At 42.1% G+C, this 18555-nt stretch overlaps 2 protein-coding genes across 7 annotated transcripts in view; both read right to left on the bottom strand.

Moving 5' to 3' along the window:
* Positions 1–5222, bottom strand: part of itgb5 (integrin, beta 5) — a 58461-nt gene extending 53239 nt beyond the window's left edge. Inside the window, exons 1-5 of the mRNA XM_079519058.1 lie at positions 4633–5222; positions 4018–4103; positions 3480–3687; positions 2777–3026; positions 1382–1550 (exon numbers count right to left, since the gene is read on the bottom strand). Of these exons, the coding sequence (XP_079375184.1) occupies positions 1382–1550; positions 2777–3026; positions 3480–3687; positions 4018–4103; positions 4633–4711 (792 nt within the window). The 5' untranslated portion in view covers positions 4712–5222. The remainder of the gene's footprint in view (positions 1–1381; positions 1551–2776; positions 3027–3479; positions 3688–4017; positions 4104–4632) is intronic.
* A 539-nt stretch (positions 5223–5761) lies between these two features.
* Positions 5762–17749, bottom strand: rbm44 (RNA binding motif protein 44). 6 transcript variants are annotated; one of them, XM_079517624.1, is made up of 19 exons: positions 17313–17749; positions 17055–17085; positions 16851–16957; positions 16548–16625; positions 16372–16420; positions 16153–16268; positions 14479–14807; positions 14159–14364; positions 13572–13995; positions 13418–13479; positions 12721–12912; positions 10341–10503; positions 10210–10247; positions 10002–10077; positions 9486–9597; positions 9295–9381; positions 8354–8415; positions 8093–8188; positions 5762–6813 (listed from the first exon to the last, which is right to left on the bottom strand). In XM_079517624.1, exons 1-19 carry the CDS (start codon positions 17491–17493, stop codon positions 6529–6531), a joined length of 2694 nt encoding a protein of 897 aa, XP_079373750.1. In that variant the 5' UTR covers positions 17494–17749; the 3' UTR covers positions 5762–6528. The 6 variants fall into 6 exon arrangements, with proteins under 6 accessions (XP_079373750.1, XP_079373752.1, XP_079373751.1 ...); XM_079517626.1 differs by having other exon boundaries at positions 14479–14786; XM_079517625.1 differs by having other exon boundaries at positions 16153–16265.
* Positions 17750–18555: the final 806 nt, after the last annotated feature.

Below are 18555 nucleotides of genomic sequence, written 5' to 3'. Positions count from 1 at the left end.
GAGTGACTGCGGTTTCTTCCAGCGGTGAAATGTCCCTTTAATAAAATGATAAACACAATACACTGAATAATCACTCCATAGTTCAGAGATACCCCATAACTTTTCACCATCTTGAGGACCAGCCAAACAGCAGCCAGAGTTTAACCCATCAGACCCGGCCAGGCCATAATCAACGTGAAACAGTGGGGGACAGTGGGGGCAGTGACAGTGACAGAGCATTAGAGAGTGCTGACTATTGGCATGGCACTAAACAAACCTAACCTTTCAGCCAGCAGCAGAGGCATAAAGGCAGACATTTGTCATGGGATCGGACATTGTGTGCCAACGTCATTGTACAATAGAAATGTGGGCTTTCCCGTTACACAGAAGCCTCTTTGATGAAGAACTATAGTCATGATTGTATTACTCAGCCTGGGCAGTTCAGTGTATGTTGTGCGAGAAGCTTTTAGTTTGATATCTAGACTAGGCCTGTCACTGAACCATGAACATTTCCTGTTGTTGAACATCTTGCAGGGACATTTGTTTTTTCCCTAAGGAAACAAATACCACTGATAGTTCTTTGACTGCTACATTTTTCTGTTATCAAAGCATACGTGGGAGCCAATTTCTGCAACAAATCTTGCAATTATGACAAATGTGACTAAAAGAAAAAATAGAATCCTGAGAAAATTGTGAGGGGGAACAAAAAACCTTTAGGTTTACTCAGTGGTGGAAATGGTCTTCCATAACATAGTCTTTCACAGTTACGTCCAAATAAATTATGGTTACAAATCATGTCGAGTATTTTCCTGAACTACAATTGAAATAAGAATAGGCAACTTCAATTAAGCCTTTGGACTGCCCCCAGCCCAGCCTCCTAACCAGCCAATGTTTGAAATGTGTCAGTGGCAGTAAATTACAAGGCACGACCTACTTGGAGGGAGTCTTTCTCTTCCTGTAGAAAACAATTAAACTTGGAGCGGAAAACAAGGATATGACTGGGCCTGCCAATGATGACTCGTCCTCATGTTTAACCAGCTGCACCAGACTCCACTCCACTTCCTATCTACCCCCCTGCAAGTTATTTTAATTAACAGAGCAAATAGGACAGCAGTTCATAATGGGTGCATCCCAGTAGTCTAACAGCAGCTTCCTCACCATCTAACCTACAAAGTAACATCCTCTGTATTCATTCATTCATTCAACTACTCATAGTTACAAATGGATAAATTATCACTTAAGAATGTTGTGTGCTGCTGTGCACATACTGTATGGTTGGGCTATTGTACTACAATCAAGAGACATTTTATTTAAACTGTGTGAGGTACGGTACCCCATGCATACTTAAGCCAGGAAGTTCTGTCACCTTTCGGAAACACAACCTGCCTGACTGACAGCTAACCTTACAAACGGCAGCCTGCAGGATGGCGTCGAATCCGCCCTCGGGTGCATCTCGGTTGCGAGATACCATCTGCTTCTGTACCTCCTTGTTGAAGCTGTCCACCTCATCAGTCAGCGAGAGGATGTGGCGAAAACCGAAGGAAGGGACACAGTTGGGGAAAAGCTTGTATCTGTGTTGAAAAACAGAAAATAGCCTTTACTTTGACAGTCATTAAGGCAGTAAACTATTTTTCTTTTATTCTTTTCACCTTGACCTTTTCCTGTAATGTTCTTTGTGCAAATTCAGATTTATTCTATTATCATTCTACAAACAAAACTGCACACTGTCATGATTTGCTCTACAATAGTGTTGTTGTTCAGTCAAGGACATTATTCAGATGCCTGAAGGTCCTTGACAACATTGCGCTATTAAACCTTTGTTGAGCAAGTGACGACAGTGTGCAGGTGTTTTGGATACTTTTTTCTGTAAGTGAATCAACTCCAACAACACACCTGTCACATTTTAAGTAGGCGCAACTAACTTTTGATTACCTATGTTAATTTAATGAAAACAATACGCATTGATAATAGATTCCATGTGATGCAAGCTTGTAGATCTGCCATTTTTGCCAAAAAATGCCTATTTTCACCTATTATGACATGCGCAGAATATGGACGGTACGCTAGATTTTATGTGGTTAAGAATCATCAGTATTTTTGGTTGGATTGGATTGATTACCATCCACAATGATTCCCATCTTAAGCCATTGCTTAAATGTAGGCCATTCCATTTGGCTGTTTGAGTAGGGTGTAGCAATGACAGAGGTGAGGAGGAGAGAGATGTGATTGTGAAGTCCACATGGCATCTGTGCCTTTAATGCTTCCCTGCAGTGTTGCAATGTCTGTGTGACACAAACACACAATCCAATAACCTAGTTAGGAAGTGATGCGCGAGGTTGGCCGGCACGTTAGTGTGTGGAGTAATCTCGCCTCCAGGGCAAATGTGGTATGCGGCTGCCTTTCAGCCTGCTCTCATCAACAACGCTTAGCATCAACGACACACACACATGGCGTGGGTGGGTGGACAGTAGACACTTTTGAGAGCTGCTCTTCACTGCATCATAGTCCGCATAACTACAAGCTACTGTAAAATCTCTCACTATGCATCTTTCACGAATGGCTAAAAATAGAACTTGGAATAAATTATTCATTTTCATACTCCAAACTGTCAAGAGAAAGAATGCGTGAGCAGCCCGCCAAGCAGTCTCAAGCTGATGCTTATTAACAGTGTATGACTGTATGTCCAACACGGTTATATGAACACAGGCCATCACGCAGAATTTAAATCAAAATAAAGCAATTCAAGTGACTGGGCCCTTTCCAAGCATGCTGCTAATGTCCTGTGGTGCTTCCTCACCCATTGCATGGATTCTGTTGGTACTTGGGTGCTGTGTAGGAGAAGGGGGACATGTTCTTATCCACAAAGGAGCCAAAGCCCAGCCTGAAGTTGCTGGTGAGTTTGCCCATTTCCTGAGCAAGCTTTGTGCCCAGGTTGCGGATGGTGTCCAGGTCGTCTTTCATGGAGAGGGAGAGGTCCATCAAGTAGTAGAGATCCACTGGATAGTCCTCCACCTGCCGTACTTGCACCTCAAACTCTGTCGGGTCTCCTAGATAGGTGGATAGAAGGGGATAAAAATGATTTCCAACACATTAACTTCAAGTTTATGGTCAAATGACAAGTTTACAGGTAAGGAGCGGGTGACATTATTTTCCAATACAAGCTCCCGAGTCCCAATGTTATGCAATTACGAAACAGTCATACAAATGGAGAAGGAAAACAGTTTGTGAATACATACATAACATGCATTCTCAAAATAAACAGTGTATATGTAAGTGCCATAAGTGACACACACACACACACACACACACACACACACACACACACACACACACACACACACACACACACACACACACACACACACACACACACACACACACAAGTTGTGAATAAGGCCATTCTAGATATTACGGAGTAGGCAGTTACAGATCCTACATAATGATGGTTAACCATGGCACTAGGCAACCATGTGAGGATGGGCAGTACTGTTACTTGATACCTGGCCGCAGGCTGAGGGAGATCTTCTGAGGCATAATCTGGATGACATCGTACTGGGTTGGCCCAGACCCTTTAGAGCTGAGGGGTGTATTCTTTAGTATGGAACTGGTGCTGCTGGGATACTCAATGAAATGTGCTTCGCAGCCTCTTTTCTGAAGGTTCTCACTAAGGTCACATCGTGAAGTCAGTGTCCGCACCCTCCCAAAATCCTGTAGGACAAAAACCCACAAATCTGTCAACACAACAGTAGTGATCATTCATTATCATAGAGTGAGTGGCAGAGAATGGCCAAAGGGCCAAGTTGATGTTGTTAATTTGTTCCAGTGTGGCATGCTGGCTACATGAATCTTTCATTTGGGACTGTAAAGCTATTTGAGGTTTGGCAGGACATTGTTATGGACACTGCACGCAGTAACCTCGCATGTCATTGTTGTTGAGTCTCTCTCGTTTTGAAAAGGGTTATGCCGAGTGCGTTCAAGTGTCATCCATCATGCTAGTTTGCAACAAGATGCACAATTTTAAACATTTTCACTTGGTACCTCGTTTGCGCACCAGGCGCAACTGGGGTGAATGAGAAGGCATTCTTCACAAGATGTAGCGCTGCCACTCGTACAGACGTTCAGACCTGAGCGCAGAAGACAAATCAAAGTACAAATGACAAAACCAAACAAAAGCCAAGGCAACAAGAATTATGTGACATATTGCTTCTGCAGCCATTCTACTCCACAGAGACAACTATGTGAAACCAATAGTTTAGTTTTGCTTTATCAATTCTATGTGTGGTTGCATTGTTTATGGAGTTTGGTACAGATATAGTATGTATTATAACTATGAGCTCAGACTAGCCTTAGATCAAGACTATTATACATCTACGGCTACGATAGTCTTGATCTAAAGCCCAAACCACACCAAAGGCTCGGGTTGGGACAAAACTGTTTAAGGTAAACCACACCAACCGTTTTGTCCCAACCCGACCCTTTGGTGTGGTTTGGGCTTAAGGCTAAAAATGGACCACTGTTGCCTGCTCATTGCTACAGCTAGACTGACAGTTTCAGCAAATTATTCTACAATATCTTGCTTAGCAAAACTAGCTCTGACGCTAAATAGACCAGATGTAATGGAAAAACATAGGCACATGGTTTTAATAATCGTACCTTGACCACTGTGTATAAATAGTTCCAGAAGCATGCAGCACAGAGTGATCCGCCACATCAACATCCCCGGAGTCCACATGTTGCCACTTGGCGTGTTGTTATTTTTAAAAATGTGTCTCAGGGTGAATTTGTCGCCGATACCCGTTCAGTAGTTCTTCAGTCGCCAGTCGGATCCCGTACAGATATAAAAGTGAACTGCACGTTGACCTTTTCAACTCTACTAAAGTGCTTTTCTGAAGATGAAGGCGCCATGCAAGCAAGCATTAATATCCATTCTTCTACAATATTCCGCAAGTGAATTAGACGACACAATCCATGAACTGCCTCCTTGAAACCAAGTCAACTGATTTATGCTCGCTGGGCGCCTCTGAAGTCTTCCACGTCCATGGGTCACCCATAGTTGGTTAGAACTCAAGTCATTTCTCCACTGCACAAATATCTGATCACGGCCTGATACGCTGAAAAGCCTCCTGAATAATGATGTAAAAAACAAACAGAAATCCACTCTAAACCCAGGCGTCTTGCTTTCACCCACAAAGTTTTGTTGTTCGTTCTCTCCGGTTCGTATCCCAGTTCGAGTCTCCGCCCACTCCTAGCTGGGGGGTGGTGGGGGGCAAAGGATCACCATTAACTCTTTAATTACTCCAGTAGTGCTGTCTTGACATTCATTCATCTCCCATTACACTTTACCAATAATTATAATGTACTTTAATCTTCTATACTGAAACAAAAATAAATCTCAGGACAAATTATTAATCAAGCTTAAGAGCAGAAAATCCATTAGACGTCGGCTTTAAGACTTTGAATGCTGCAGTAAAATATTTTGCTATCAAATAAAATAAATGCAATTTATAGTAATTCTGACTAGGCATTCTGATCACATGAACAGTGCTGAGATCTTGCATCATCTCGCTCTACAGTCCAATGGGACCCATCGCCACCTAGTGGAGAAATAGTCAACACTCGGCCATAAACCTCCTTCATGTAAGCTCCCTCAGTGTCTTGTTCTACTTATAGCAACACATCCTAGACCAGAGTTGACAATCCAATTAGGACTTGCTGACTAGTGACACATTTGTGCTGGTTCATACATACAGGACATCAATAAGCAAGTGCTGCTGAAACCACATTCAAGATTCAACTTAAAGTCAATTTATTCCTCACAAGGAAATGGAACACGGCATTGCTTGAAAGCCATTTACAATTTGCTGTCAACAAAACATTGGGGGTTTTTTCCTTCCAAAAAACATTTTGTTTTTATATTAAACAAAAAACTAATAAATCTGCAATGCAATTTTATGCAACAAGAATAAAATAATAATAAATTAAAATGCATCATTCTGATGCATGCATTGCATACAAATGACAGCCCGTATTTTTTTTTGACTCTTCAGCTTTTCCAATGTTTTTATATTAAACAAAAACAAATAAATCTGCAATGCGACTTTACGCAAGAAGTCTAACAAAAATAAAATAAAAATGCATCTTTCTGATGCATGTATAGAAATAACAGCCCGCATGAACAGAAGTCATCGAATTGTATTAAATTATGATAAACTCAAACAATATAACATCTGTATGGAAAGCTTGGATTATCCTCTTTCTCTCTGTCAAGTCTTGTCAATAAACTCAAACTGTCAGGATTTCTTTCAATGTATTCGAGTTTGGAAGCGCTCGTTGTAAATGTAGGAAATGGATTTAAAATCAGTGCTTCCAAACTTAAAAATCATGACCGCAGTTTGACAGAAAGTTGCTCATCACATGACAACAATGGCAATCTGATAACCCAAGCTATCTGCACAGCTGCAACGCGAGTTAATCGGCATTTATTACAATCAGGATGGTTTTGCAACTTAGATGCAGATAGCATCCAGCAGGTTGCCTATGGCTGCCACCTCATGGTGGTGTGGTGCGCGCCATCAATAATTCGGAAGCCATGTTCTCAATTTCCCTGAGAGGTAAACCACTGAGGACACCCTGATGTTTGACCCGTAGCTCCTTCAAAGCACCCACTATCGCCTGGCTCCCAACTCCTGGATGGCGCTCTTTCAGACGTGCCTTCAAGGTATCAAAGCTGCCCATGGTGCCATAGTGTTGGGGCACAAATGTGCATCTGGCTGTGGGCAAGACGCACACTACCTTCACCTTCGGGCTGGAACGCAGCAACTGATGGGGAATCATCTGGAGATAAGAGAGCAGATGAACAAAATTAGAGACTGCAACACTATAGTGACATTGACGCCCAATACTATTCATCTTACAAAGTGTACACATTATACAATGAAGCATAATTCAGGTTTTTAGGTTGAGGTCAGCTGAACTCATTTCATCAAAACGTAGGCAGTGGATTCGATTAGCAATGCCTGGAGAGCGCAAGCTGGTGATGCATTAAGAAGGGCACGGTTGTTGTGCTCTGTACAGACTAGTGCGTGTGAAACGCAATAAACTAGAGATGCACCATATAATCGGTAGCGTATCGATGGCCATTTCGGCCATAAAAATGCCCTATTGGTATAGAATCGGTCTCCCAATTAGTTTCACAGATATTGATGATGTGACCGTCAATGGCTTTGTACTTGCAGAGCAGCCAGTCTGTCTCCGTCTCGTGTCAGCTGTTAGTGGGGGGCTTACCATTTACTTTCACCAGCCAAACTTCAATGAAAAGTGTAAAAATTCAGCAATCAGTTCAATATAAATATAATATATAGGAATCGGTACCGCCCCTGGATATAATCTGATATCCGATATCGGTTATAATTTCAATATATTGCATCTCTACAATAAACACTATTCACTGTATTCTTGTATCAGTAGAGGATATGCAGCTGTTATTTTTGTAACTACAGAACAAAGTGTAGATCTGTTCTTTTTAGGAGGTTTGGATGGTGTAGTTACCTCGTCATGATGTAACTAGTCCAATTAGGGAGATCTATCGCTCTATTACGCAGTTGATTAAAAGATAATCCAAAATAGCTGTCCAGACCGCCTTCCTTCCTTCTACCACAGAAAAAGGCTACCGGTAAGTGATGTTACATATTATCAGAATCAGCTTTGTTTGTGTAGCCCCCAGCCAAGACCCAGCCCACTACAGCCCTGCCAATCGGTCTCAGTCCTACTGGCACAACAGGTTGCGCGTTGGTCTGGCGAGTGGGAGGCCCGGGTTCAATCCCAGCTTCTGCGTAATACATTTGCATTCGTTCTTGTGCTAAAAGAGTGACTTTGACAGTCTTGTGCTAAAAGAGTGACTTTGACAGTCATTTCACCATGCAATGGAAGACAATGAGAAGCTATATTTGAATGATTAATTTCTAATCAACTGTGCAACAGAGCGATATATCTCACCAATTGGACTGGTTACATCATGTCAAGATAAATACCCAAACTATACAAGGCCCACAACTCAAGTGGGTTCTGATTCAGATATGATTGCGAACCCTGAAGGAGAGGATAATCTAACCACCTTAACTGCAGCGTTACTGGAATCAGTCTTTGAAGTTTTAGGTTTCAGGGGAACCTCTGATGGCCCAGGACTGCTGCTGCTGCTGATCACATCAGCCTGGAAAAACAAACGTTTTAGATTAACGCTCCTGCTGTCCTCTGGTGGCCATTTAAAGCATGACCGTCAACATTCATTTGATACAGTCAAGTCAAAATCTGCAGATCAGATGCCATTTTGGAGTATCAAAATGTATGGAGATGACATAACAGGGTTCAGGCTTGCCTCTGTCACAGTACAGGGTAGGTTGGAAGCCTGGAGGAACAAGCCTCTCTCCTTCTCTTCCCCTGTAGGAAATGTAAAGGACCATTATGGTATTACGGTAGTACACGTCTATTCACATCTTGTACAATAAGCCATTTGTGCTTTTCCTTAGTTGTTACCATTGCACAAAGTTATTAAAACAAACTTAATTGAGTACCAAACAATTCATTTCTCTCCTAAATCCTTTCTCCAGGGACAATACTTTTCAAGTCAATCAGCACTTTAAAATATACAAAGATGTTCCCGACTTGCATTTTTTTAGCAATCCGCCAATCTGACGGACTTTCTCTGGTGACACACTCACAAAGGGGTTCCGTGAATTTATAGAATAAAATTGGGTTGAGATTATGCATCTCAATCTAGTTTCAAGTTGTTGTTTTTACATCCGGAAACTCCTTTCCAGGACAGGCCTCAGACGCGCCTCCTCAGGAGACCTTTAATTTGACGTTCGGAACCAGTTGCGACTGCATACCCTTGTGACCCCAGGCAGGGTTCAAAACCACAACCTTCAAGTAATCCCTGTAAATCCATTTTCGTACTGTACTGTTTTAGAAAATTCAAGCAACCCACAGTATGCTTTGGGAAATGGAATTTGGGAAATGGTGGGCAGTAATATCAATAATAAGTAATATCAACTAATCATGGCAGAAGAATTACATCCTTTTGACCAAACTATGTTTTTGCAGTTGCAATAGACGCAGGTGTCCCGAAGGTGGAATATTAATTTTCCATAGCTTAGCTTGATTGGCCCCGCAGTAGATTTAACCATAAACCCATCATAACTTCATGAATGTCTGGTTATATCTGCTGCTGTGCCAGTCGAGTGAAGCTATAGGAAGTAGAAACAGGTATGTCACCTTTGGGAAACCTGGGAATACAGTTAGCGCCAATATAGTGTTTACCATCTTTTTTCTCTTTGGTTGTCTCTGCAGAAACCCCTTTGCGTTCAACAGAATCTAGGTCCTCCTCAGCGTCGTACCATGCCTCACCTAGTGTTTATAAGGAAAGGACAAATTACAACATAGTAAACCAAACTCTACCAGTATCCTGACTGAGGATTGAGTGGGTGAGGGGGGAAGATCTTGTGGCATACATGTCTGTTCATCTCCTGGTCCACTGCTAGTTCCACTCTGCTTGGGAAGAGTTTCCACACTCCCTCCTGCTCTGCGGTCCAACTTGATCTGGGGAGCTGGGTCTTTCTTTTCCTGCACAAGGTATCAGCCATTGGCACCGTTCAAACTAATGCACTGTTCAAACTAATGCAACCTATAAGGTAAGGCTGGGCAATATGACTTCAAATCAATGGATGGATCTAATGATAGATTCAACCCATTATTTAAAATAAAATCTAGTGTTGCAAATTGCGGCTTGTCTTTAACCAACCATAGTGGCACTTGGTACAGACCAAAGATGGCTACAGTATGTCCTAGCTTATCCACATGAACCCTAGCATCCCTATTCTGGGTATTTCATTATGCCTAGCGTGGAGCACAGGATTTACTGCCCTGGTGTCGTACACACAGAAAGAAAAACACTCCCGATTCAGTCCCGAGTAAAATACTGTATTGTGAATGTGGCCTTAAGAGTGTACGTAGATTGTGCGACATACCTGAGAGCTTTTGAAGATCCCTACATGAACATTTCCTCCAACTACTTTACGGTCTTGCCTCTGTGGCTGCTGGGAGCTGTTATCATTCACATGGTAGGCCAACACACAACATAGTAAGTAGAGTAGACATTACAATATTCAGTCACTCAAAATGTCTGCTATTCCATGATGGAAACGATAGTTTTAGTTGAAACTAGTGCCAACATACCTCAATGTAGGAACACTTCCCACTGTATCACCAATGATCTAGACAACAATAACATAAGATTAGACAAGTACAACAACTTGCACAATTGTTTTGAATATTTGATACCACTGAGCCATTTGGCTGGGGCTGACCTGAGCAGGAACATAGCAGGACTCTGTACCAAGTGTGTAGGAGACAGACAAGGGTTTGAGCTGGTCCAGAGTTGCTCCTGCCTGGATCTTACATCTCATCTCATTGTAATCAGATTCTAGTGTCTGCAGGACACTCGCAAGTTTTGCAGGGAGACTCCCCGACCTGCAGAGCACAGCAAGTAATGGAAAAAAGATTAGAGCCAGTTCAAGTAGTACTGCATCCACATCTTAGCCAATGCTAGTCTATCACTAGCATCCACCCTCTCCCATTTTTTATCCGACATATTCACATCCATTGTATTTCTAATTAATTGACTAACCCTACAAGTATTTCTAACCTTATTCTCAGTAAAACAAAATAAAGAGGCCTGGGCCGTGGCTCAGCGGTCCAGGCACCTTGGCCGGTATTCCAAGTCTGGCAGTGTGCCGCGGGTTCGACTCGCGATCCCGACGGCCTTTACTGCATGTCACTCCCCCACTCTCTCCCCCATTTCCTGTCAGCCTACTGTCTGTCACTCAAAAATATAAAATAAAGGCAAAAGCTGCAAAAAAAAAACAATTAAATAAAAAATAAAGAATACAAGAACCGCTGCACCAAGCGGTCGGCGGAATGAAACGAGGGCCAGATGGATTATGGGCGACGGTACCTGATACCATCTGCATCCATGGATCTAATGATCTCTATTAAATCAACACTAGTTCTTTGGGAAGGAAAACACTAGCCTGGTTTAACCACTCCCCCTTGCATTGCATTCATGCAATTTCAAGGGGGAGTGGTTAAACCAGGCTAAGAAAACACCAGTTCTGTACAATTTAGTGCTGTGCTATATCCTACATTTTGTGAAAGGAATTAAGAACATCAACTAGGGTCCTAGAAATTTCATTTGCAGTGCAGCCAATGCAATGTTTCTTAATGATTTTTATCACCCGATACGAACGTATACTGCTGTATGTTTGGGGGCCTTTTGATGGTTTGAAAACATTTAAACCAACCAACCACCCAACACTCATGTGTGGTCTTTTCACTTCTGACCTCGATGGCTTGAGGAATAGACATGGAGTTGCCGGCCACTTTATCTGATTTTTTACTGAGAGAGCACACAGTAGTGGTTCACACCATCTCCCATAGTTCCCCTTCCCTGCTAAATAAGTGCCGAGTGCTCCAACCATCCTGTAGGACAGGGGTCGGCAATAGGCGGCCCGCGGGCCAAAATTGGCCCCCCAGAAATAATATCTGGCCCGTGAGATAATTTTGAGAATTTTTTTTTTTTTTTTTTTTTTTTAATATATATATATATATATTTTTTTTAAGTCAATATGGTGCTGACACGACGTTATGCTGCTTTCACACGGGCAGATGCAAAGCTACACTAGTACACCTAGTCACAGAACAGTGTCGTCGTTAAGCAGCAGGAGGATCCCACTGGCAGCACCTGTCCGTTTATCATTAGTGTTGGACGTTCGTGGTTGTGCTAATGATAAACGGACAGGTGCTGCCAGTGGGATCCTCCTGCTGCTTAACGACGACACTGTTCTGTGACTAGGTGTACTAGTGTAGCTTTGCATCTGCCCGTGTGAAAGCAGCATAACGTCGTGTCAGCACCATATTTTTCCAGCAAAAAAAAAAGAAAAAAGTTGATTTATATTGGTCAAATAGACCCGAATTAGACCCGAATTAGACCGAATTAGACCCGAATTAGACCCGAAATTTTTCGCGCACGCGCGCTTCGCGCGCATGCGCTCCTCCACGAGCGCACGCGCGCTGCGCGCGCGCACGCGCCAGACGGCCGGCCCGCGATGGATTGTCTGGGAATAATATTGGCCCAAGGACAATCTCAATTGCCGACCCCTGCTGTAGGAGTCTTTAGTGCAGTGACAAAGACAATACTTTGCTTTTAAAACACATTTTGTACCCAAGGCGTCTGTGGACGTCTTTGGTATTACCGCACGTGCAGTGCCCAAGACGTCTGTGGACGTCTTTGAAAAAATAATTATATATATATATATATATATATATATATATATATATATATATATATTACATGCTGTAAAAAGTTCCAGCATGTGTCTCCACAGTCAGCTGAATTTAAAAAAAAATAATGGATTTTCTAGGTGAAAGTGATTTTCACCCACTTTTGCGTGGGCGCACAAAGTGTTAATGCTTTCCACCAATCAACAATGCCAACTGTATATTTTGGAGGGCCTCACGTCGGAGACGGTTATTTAACCTAGGTCTCTGCAGTGGTGGGCAAGTTCTTCCCTCTAAACTAAGCACACAAAATGAAATGACATGAAATGAAATGACAATTTAACAAACTATGAAGATGAAATATGTGTGCCCGACAGTGAGGAAATGTGTAAGATTAGGGTACATTTTGACCTGTACTTATCCATGTCCTCTGGCCCCGGGTTGAACCAGTCTCTCTCAGCTGTATTATAGTAGCATCTCCAGCAGTGCTGCTGGCACATCCGATACTGCAGGGCCAGCAGGGACAGCTCTGCCTGCTTGGTACGGTCAGCACAGGCACAGCACCTCATGGCATCAGCATCCACTTTCATCAGTTCACCTGATCTGGAAGAGAAAATAACATTCAACCACTTAAACAATATATACTTTGTTTACTAGAGTCCACAAGGGGCCTATAGTTTTTTCCCCTTCTACATCAAATCTTCATTGAAACAAGACTATTTACAAGCTCACAATGTTGCAACCTGTAGTGTAGTGAGCTTGTAGAGCTGTATTTTTGTTGCCCAGTGTTCACCTTGATGACATGTGATAAGTTACTGAAGAGAAATAAGACTAAAAAACAGGCAGTGGTTTTTAGACTTTTTTCACCCAACACACCAATGGGCAAGTCAAGTCTCAATGCACACCTGGATTTGATTCCGAGTCTAGCAATGACACTTAACCCCCAACTAAAATCAATAATAATAAAATAAAATAAATTAATTAAATTGTTTTATAGTTATAGACAGTATATTGCAATAAAAATGTGTGGTTGTTACAACTGGCTTGTCTCACGGCACACTGTGCGGGAACCATTGATCCACTGTACAACAGAAGCTTTCATGAGTACCTTGTCATTTTGGCCTTCAGTTCCTTAAATTCGACTTCAACAGATTTGAGTCGGGTGAAGACCTGCGAGGTTAAATGTTAGTAGTTAAATGTTTGTAGTTGGTTATGGATATGACCACCAACAGCAATTTAATTTCTACAATCTTCTCTACTACCTCCATCAGATAGTCCAGATCTGACATGTAGACTGCGGTATTGACTGATTTGTCAGCAGTGTCTGGGCCCATGGTCTCGGTGGCAACTGACTGACACGATGCCATGTTGGATTCTGTCATGACTGAAATATCACAGGTAGCAGTGGGTGTCAAAGGGGAAGTGGACTTCTCCGCAGTGCTGCATTTGACTTCTGCAGACTTCTCAGGAGATGTTTTACCCATAAGAGCGTCAATGCTGACCATCACTTTAGGGCTGTCTTGAGCCGAGTTAACTCCACTGACACGGGGGTTCATTTTACACTCAAGAATGCTCTCATCTTCCTCCATAATGCTGTGGAAATGGTCCGTCTCACTCTCACACACAGAAGTAGCCTCCTCCCCACTGGTTGCATTTGCAGTGTCGTCCTCCCCTTTGTTTGTCCAGCTGGAATGAAAACATGAGGAGGCAAAGATCACAGAAAATAATAAGTTTGACTTTATCGCCTTGCATGGTCCCTAAGTAGGCCAGTGCCAACAAGATATGCATACAAGTTGTCAAAGTGAGTGCATAGGACAAATTGTACATTAATTTGAACAGACAAACTTACCTTAATGTACTGGTTTCACCATATTGACAGTAGCCACTCTGGGCTTGGGTCATGGTAGGCCTGTTCACCAACTCAAGCTTTGCTGTGTGACTTTCAAGTTCCACATCCAGAGAGAAGCTAGCCTGGGCAGATGGGTCCTTGTATGCATTCACAAAGCTACTGTCCTTCTGAGACGCTTCATCCCAGAGCTGGGACAGTAGCTGGACCTACCAATTAGCACAGTTCTATTTATATAATTTTCACCAAAATAGGAATGGTCTGTCAAACCTTCATTCATGTAGTACTACATAATTCCCTGCTTAAAGTTGGCATATACCTACCTTAGATGCATGCGCCTCCATGTCCGAGTGTCTTTGTTCCTTTACGAGATGACTGCTGTTGTAGACTGTCCAGAGGCTGTCCTGCGAGTTGATTGCAGCATCAGCGGGGTGCTGCCCTGGTCCAAGCTGATATCTTTGATATTTGCAGTAGGCTGTTGGGAAGCTGTCCTGTACGTATGCTGGGGCATCAGTGGGGTGCTGCTCTCGTCCCAGCTGACAACTTGCTCCTTCGCTGTCGTTGCCACCACAGTATTCCAGCCTTTTCAAGTTATCAGTCACAGTGTTGGGAAGCAGATCAGACTCTCGATCTGCAGGAGTTAGAGTTGTCACTTTGAAAATGAACAAAAATAATGCTGTGTTCAGTGGCGAAAACACATGCTGGTTTGCTTGCAAGCTAGTCTAGTCGCAAGCAAATCTTGACTTAAATTCTATCTACTTTCTGTCAAATTCTGTGCAGATGATAATTTCTTCAAAGTGTTGGAGTTTCAATAACACAACACGTCCTGCTGCATTATGTGCAATTTTGAAACAGGTGGTACGCAGCAGGACCATTCAGTGATTTCCAACAAGCGCTTCCAAACTTACACGCTTAGAAATATTATCACCTGAACAGAATTTATTGACAGAAAGTAGCTCATAACATGTCTATGGTGGAGTTTTATTAAACAAAAACAGTTTAACGACGTTGTTTAATATAATCAGATAGGACTTTTCTGTTTGGATCATTGGGCTGTCAAGGGTTGGTATTGCAACTCTAGATTCCAGATTAAAAAAAATAGAATCTAAGAGTTGCTTGCGGCTAGTGCTAGTCTATGTTTTCTTTAGCCAAATAAAATAGTGATCTTCAGAAATACTTGTTCTCATACTTCATATGAGAACAAAAATGCTTCACACCAACAATGTTGGTGTGAACCTCAGTATGTCTGCAGACGGACTTGAGGTGGTTCTGTTTGGCAACAGCATGAGTAATTTCCGTATATATATATATATATATATATATATATATAATAGGTAATTTGACTTCTGGGTCTTTGACTTGTCGCACCTTCAATTTAGAACAATCAGTGATGCAAATAGCCTGCATCATGCACATCCCTAAGCCCTAACCACACCAAAGGGTCGAGGCGGTTTTAGTTTTGTCCCACGTTGTCCCAAGTGACTCAATGCATGGAATTAAATTGGCCCAAACCACACCAAAGGGTCACCATGCAACTCCTTGCAACCGTTTGGACCCAAGGAGTTGCATGGCGACTTTTGGTGTGGTTAGGGCTTTAGACTCACTAAAATTGAGAAAGGACGCAATCATGTCACCCTCCGGGGGTCCTGGGATGCAATACTGTACTCAGTACTGTACTCTAACGTTGTTTAAGTAGGACTCATAAAGCCCTAACCACACCAGAAGGTCAAGGCGGTTTTAGCGTTGTCCCTGCGGTGTGATATGTCTTGTTGCATGTTGACCCACGTTGACCCTAGTGATTCAACGCATGGAATTCAATGGCCCAAACCACACCAAAGGGTTGAGATGGTTTTAGAGTTAACTCCTTGCAACCGTTTCGACCCAAGGAGTTACATGGTGACCCTTTGGTGTGGTTAGGGCTTAAAATGTCCCTGGGACCCATTACATTGAAAACCTATTTACATCACTGACAATATTAATGGAATACAGCACATCACCTGGTAAGCTTGTTGTCTCCTTTTGAATAGGTGTAGTACATTGTCTGCAATTCTCTCCTGGCCAGAGCTTCTCTCCACATGTCATACATGCATACACGTCATTCAATGTTGGTCTTCTGTACCAGAAAAAAAAAGTATAGTACAAGTAGCATACAGTTCACAACATATGAATACATTCATCATTAGTCATTAGAAACATTAGCTTAGCTTGGTACATACGTGTTGGATGAATTTGCTGCGTGGGAAGCATAGCCGTCTCCAGCATCAACTGCAGAAGCAAATGTTACTCAATTTTATCCTTTGCCCAACCTTAAGAGCTTCACAAATGTGAAATGTGAAAATGTGTTTAAGATAATGTGTTGGCTTGTCTTTGGTTCCCTATTTAACACACTCACAATTGACACAAGTGTATTCCCTGACCCTGACTTCTAAAGCAGGATGTCTTTGCAGAAATTGTTGGAGGCCTCCTTCATCTAAGTCAAGAGACAGGATATAACTTCAACTAAAGCACAACAAACACTTCTATTATAGAGACCATTTAGATCATGATTTTCTATACATGTCAATTAAGTCAACTTTTTAAGGAAGTGATGATGTGAAGAAATTGTATACTAGGTTTGTGACTTCAGTCTACAATGACTGTTTATTGATAACTGATTTGACAAAGTATGCCGTTTGTACAGCTGACTGCAAACAACCTTGTATGAGTTTCCTGTCACTTGCAGACAAAGAGAGATACCAGCAAAGCAGTTTTGGGTCCGTTGACTCAAGGTATTGCGACGTTTTAACCAAATTATACAAAGACCTGTAAAATAAGAGAATAATAACACCTGCTCCTTTTTTCATGGTAAATGCTGATTGTTATTCATCTAAAGTGGATATGACTACAGTTGTGTACATACCTGTCCAGAATGAATCTCCTGCTGCCTAAGTCTAGTGAGGACAAAGAACCCCAGTTACTAATTACTGCATTGACAAAACCTGTAGCAGTACAAAAAGAATAATCCATACACATTCCCCACATTTTGCTTGCAAGCAAAAAACACTTACAACCAACTTAATGATTTTACAGAAAATTGCTACTGTATCACAGGGGTAGACAGACTCTCAAGTGAGCTCATGCTTTCGTAAAACGAACCACAAGTTCTATAGGGACTTACTTTGTGTTTGAACTTGAATGTTCGTTCTTCCATTGTCATGATACAGAGGCTGCACAGCCATATTAAATGGTGCCATTTGTAGCCCAACCATGCCAGTAGAAGCATATGTGCTTGCATGTGCATGGTGACTGTAGTTGACCGGCGGCATATAGTAATTATATGGAACCGGACACGACCACATGTTCTTGACGATCCGAAATTGTTTCTATTTTAGCAGTAGCACTTCACATAGATCACTATGGGGCACTTAGACCAAAACTACTACTTTAAAGAATGCATAGAAAAGGATGGATTGTAAACTCACTATTTCGCCAAATAAAGAAAAATATAATATATAGCACTATATATACACACCGGATAATAAACAACTGTTAATATTTAGCCAAACGATTTGTATTGAAGTCTGCTCAGCTAAACTCCACGTGTGTTCAACTTCAACTGAGGGGGTGGGGGCTGATACCACTTCCTGGAGAATCACCTGTGGTTCTCAAAATGGGGTCCGGTGAGCGGGGACCCCGAATGGTCCTTGAGGAGGTTCCAGGGGGTCCCCAGACACAGCGAAATTACTTTTTCAAGGCAAAAACACAATTCAAAACCGAATAACGCCATGTTGTATTCTGTAACTTCAGTCTACTCCCTGGCCTGGGTGAAATTTGAAAGATTGACACTGACATGATGGAACTCTTAAGTTTTACAGTTCTATTAACCTCTGGGTTAGCATAAATAGCATTAATTTCTCACAGACACTGTAAGAATAGCATTGCTGCATGGAACACATTTAATTTATACTCACTCATTGACGTGTATAGGCTAAGTGTTGCTAGCCTAAACTACCTATCATTATTTTTAGCCGACTGGCGGCTGCACAATCGTATATCATCATTCATCAGTCACCGTCATTTAATTATTACCATTTACATTACCGCCTCTAAAACAATTGAAGTTAAGATCTCTAGTCTGCAGCTTAATTGTTGTCACATTCAGCAAAGTTTAATATCAATCTGACAAAACTGTTTGCAACAAGTGGTAAATAAATGCGGTCAGTGTCGAGGATCGTAGCTACTTTAATAGCCATTAATTTACCTCACTCAACTCAAAAAGTGACCCCGGCCGTGGCAGTGAATGAATGAATGAATGAATGTTTCATCGTAGGTCAGGTGGGTCAGGTCGATGTAGCGCACGCGCGCCGAAAACATATCGAGCTTGTAGTCGATCTGCATGAATTGATTGATTGAAGTATTTA

The sequence above is a fragment of the Electrona antarctica genome (genome assembly GCF_951216825.1).
Source record: "Electrona antarctica genome assembly, chromosome: 13".
NCBI lineage: Eukaryota > Metazoa > Chordata > Actinopteri > Myctophiformes > Myctophidae > Electrona > Electrona antarctica.
Note: the sequence above shows the minus strand (reverse complement) of the source record. Positions and strands in the feature narration are given on the sequence as shown.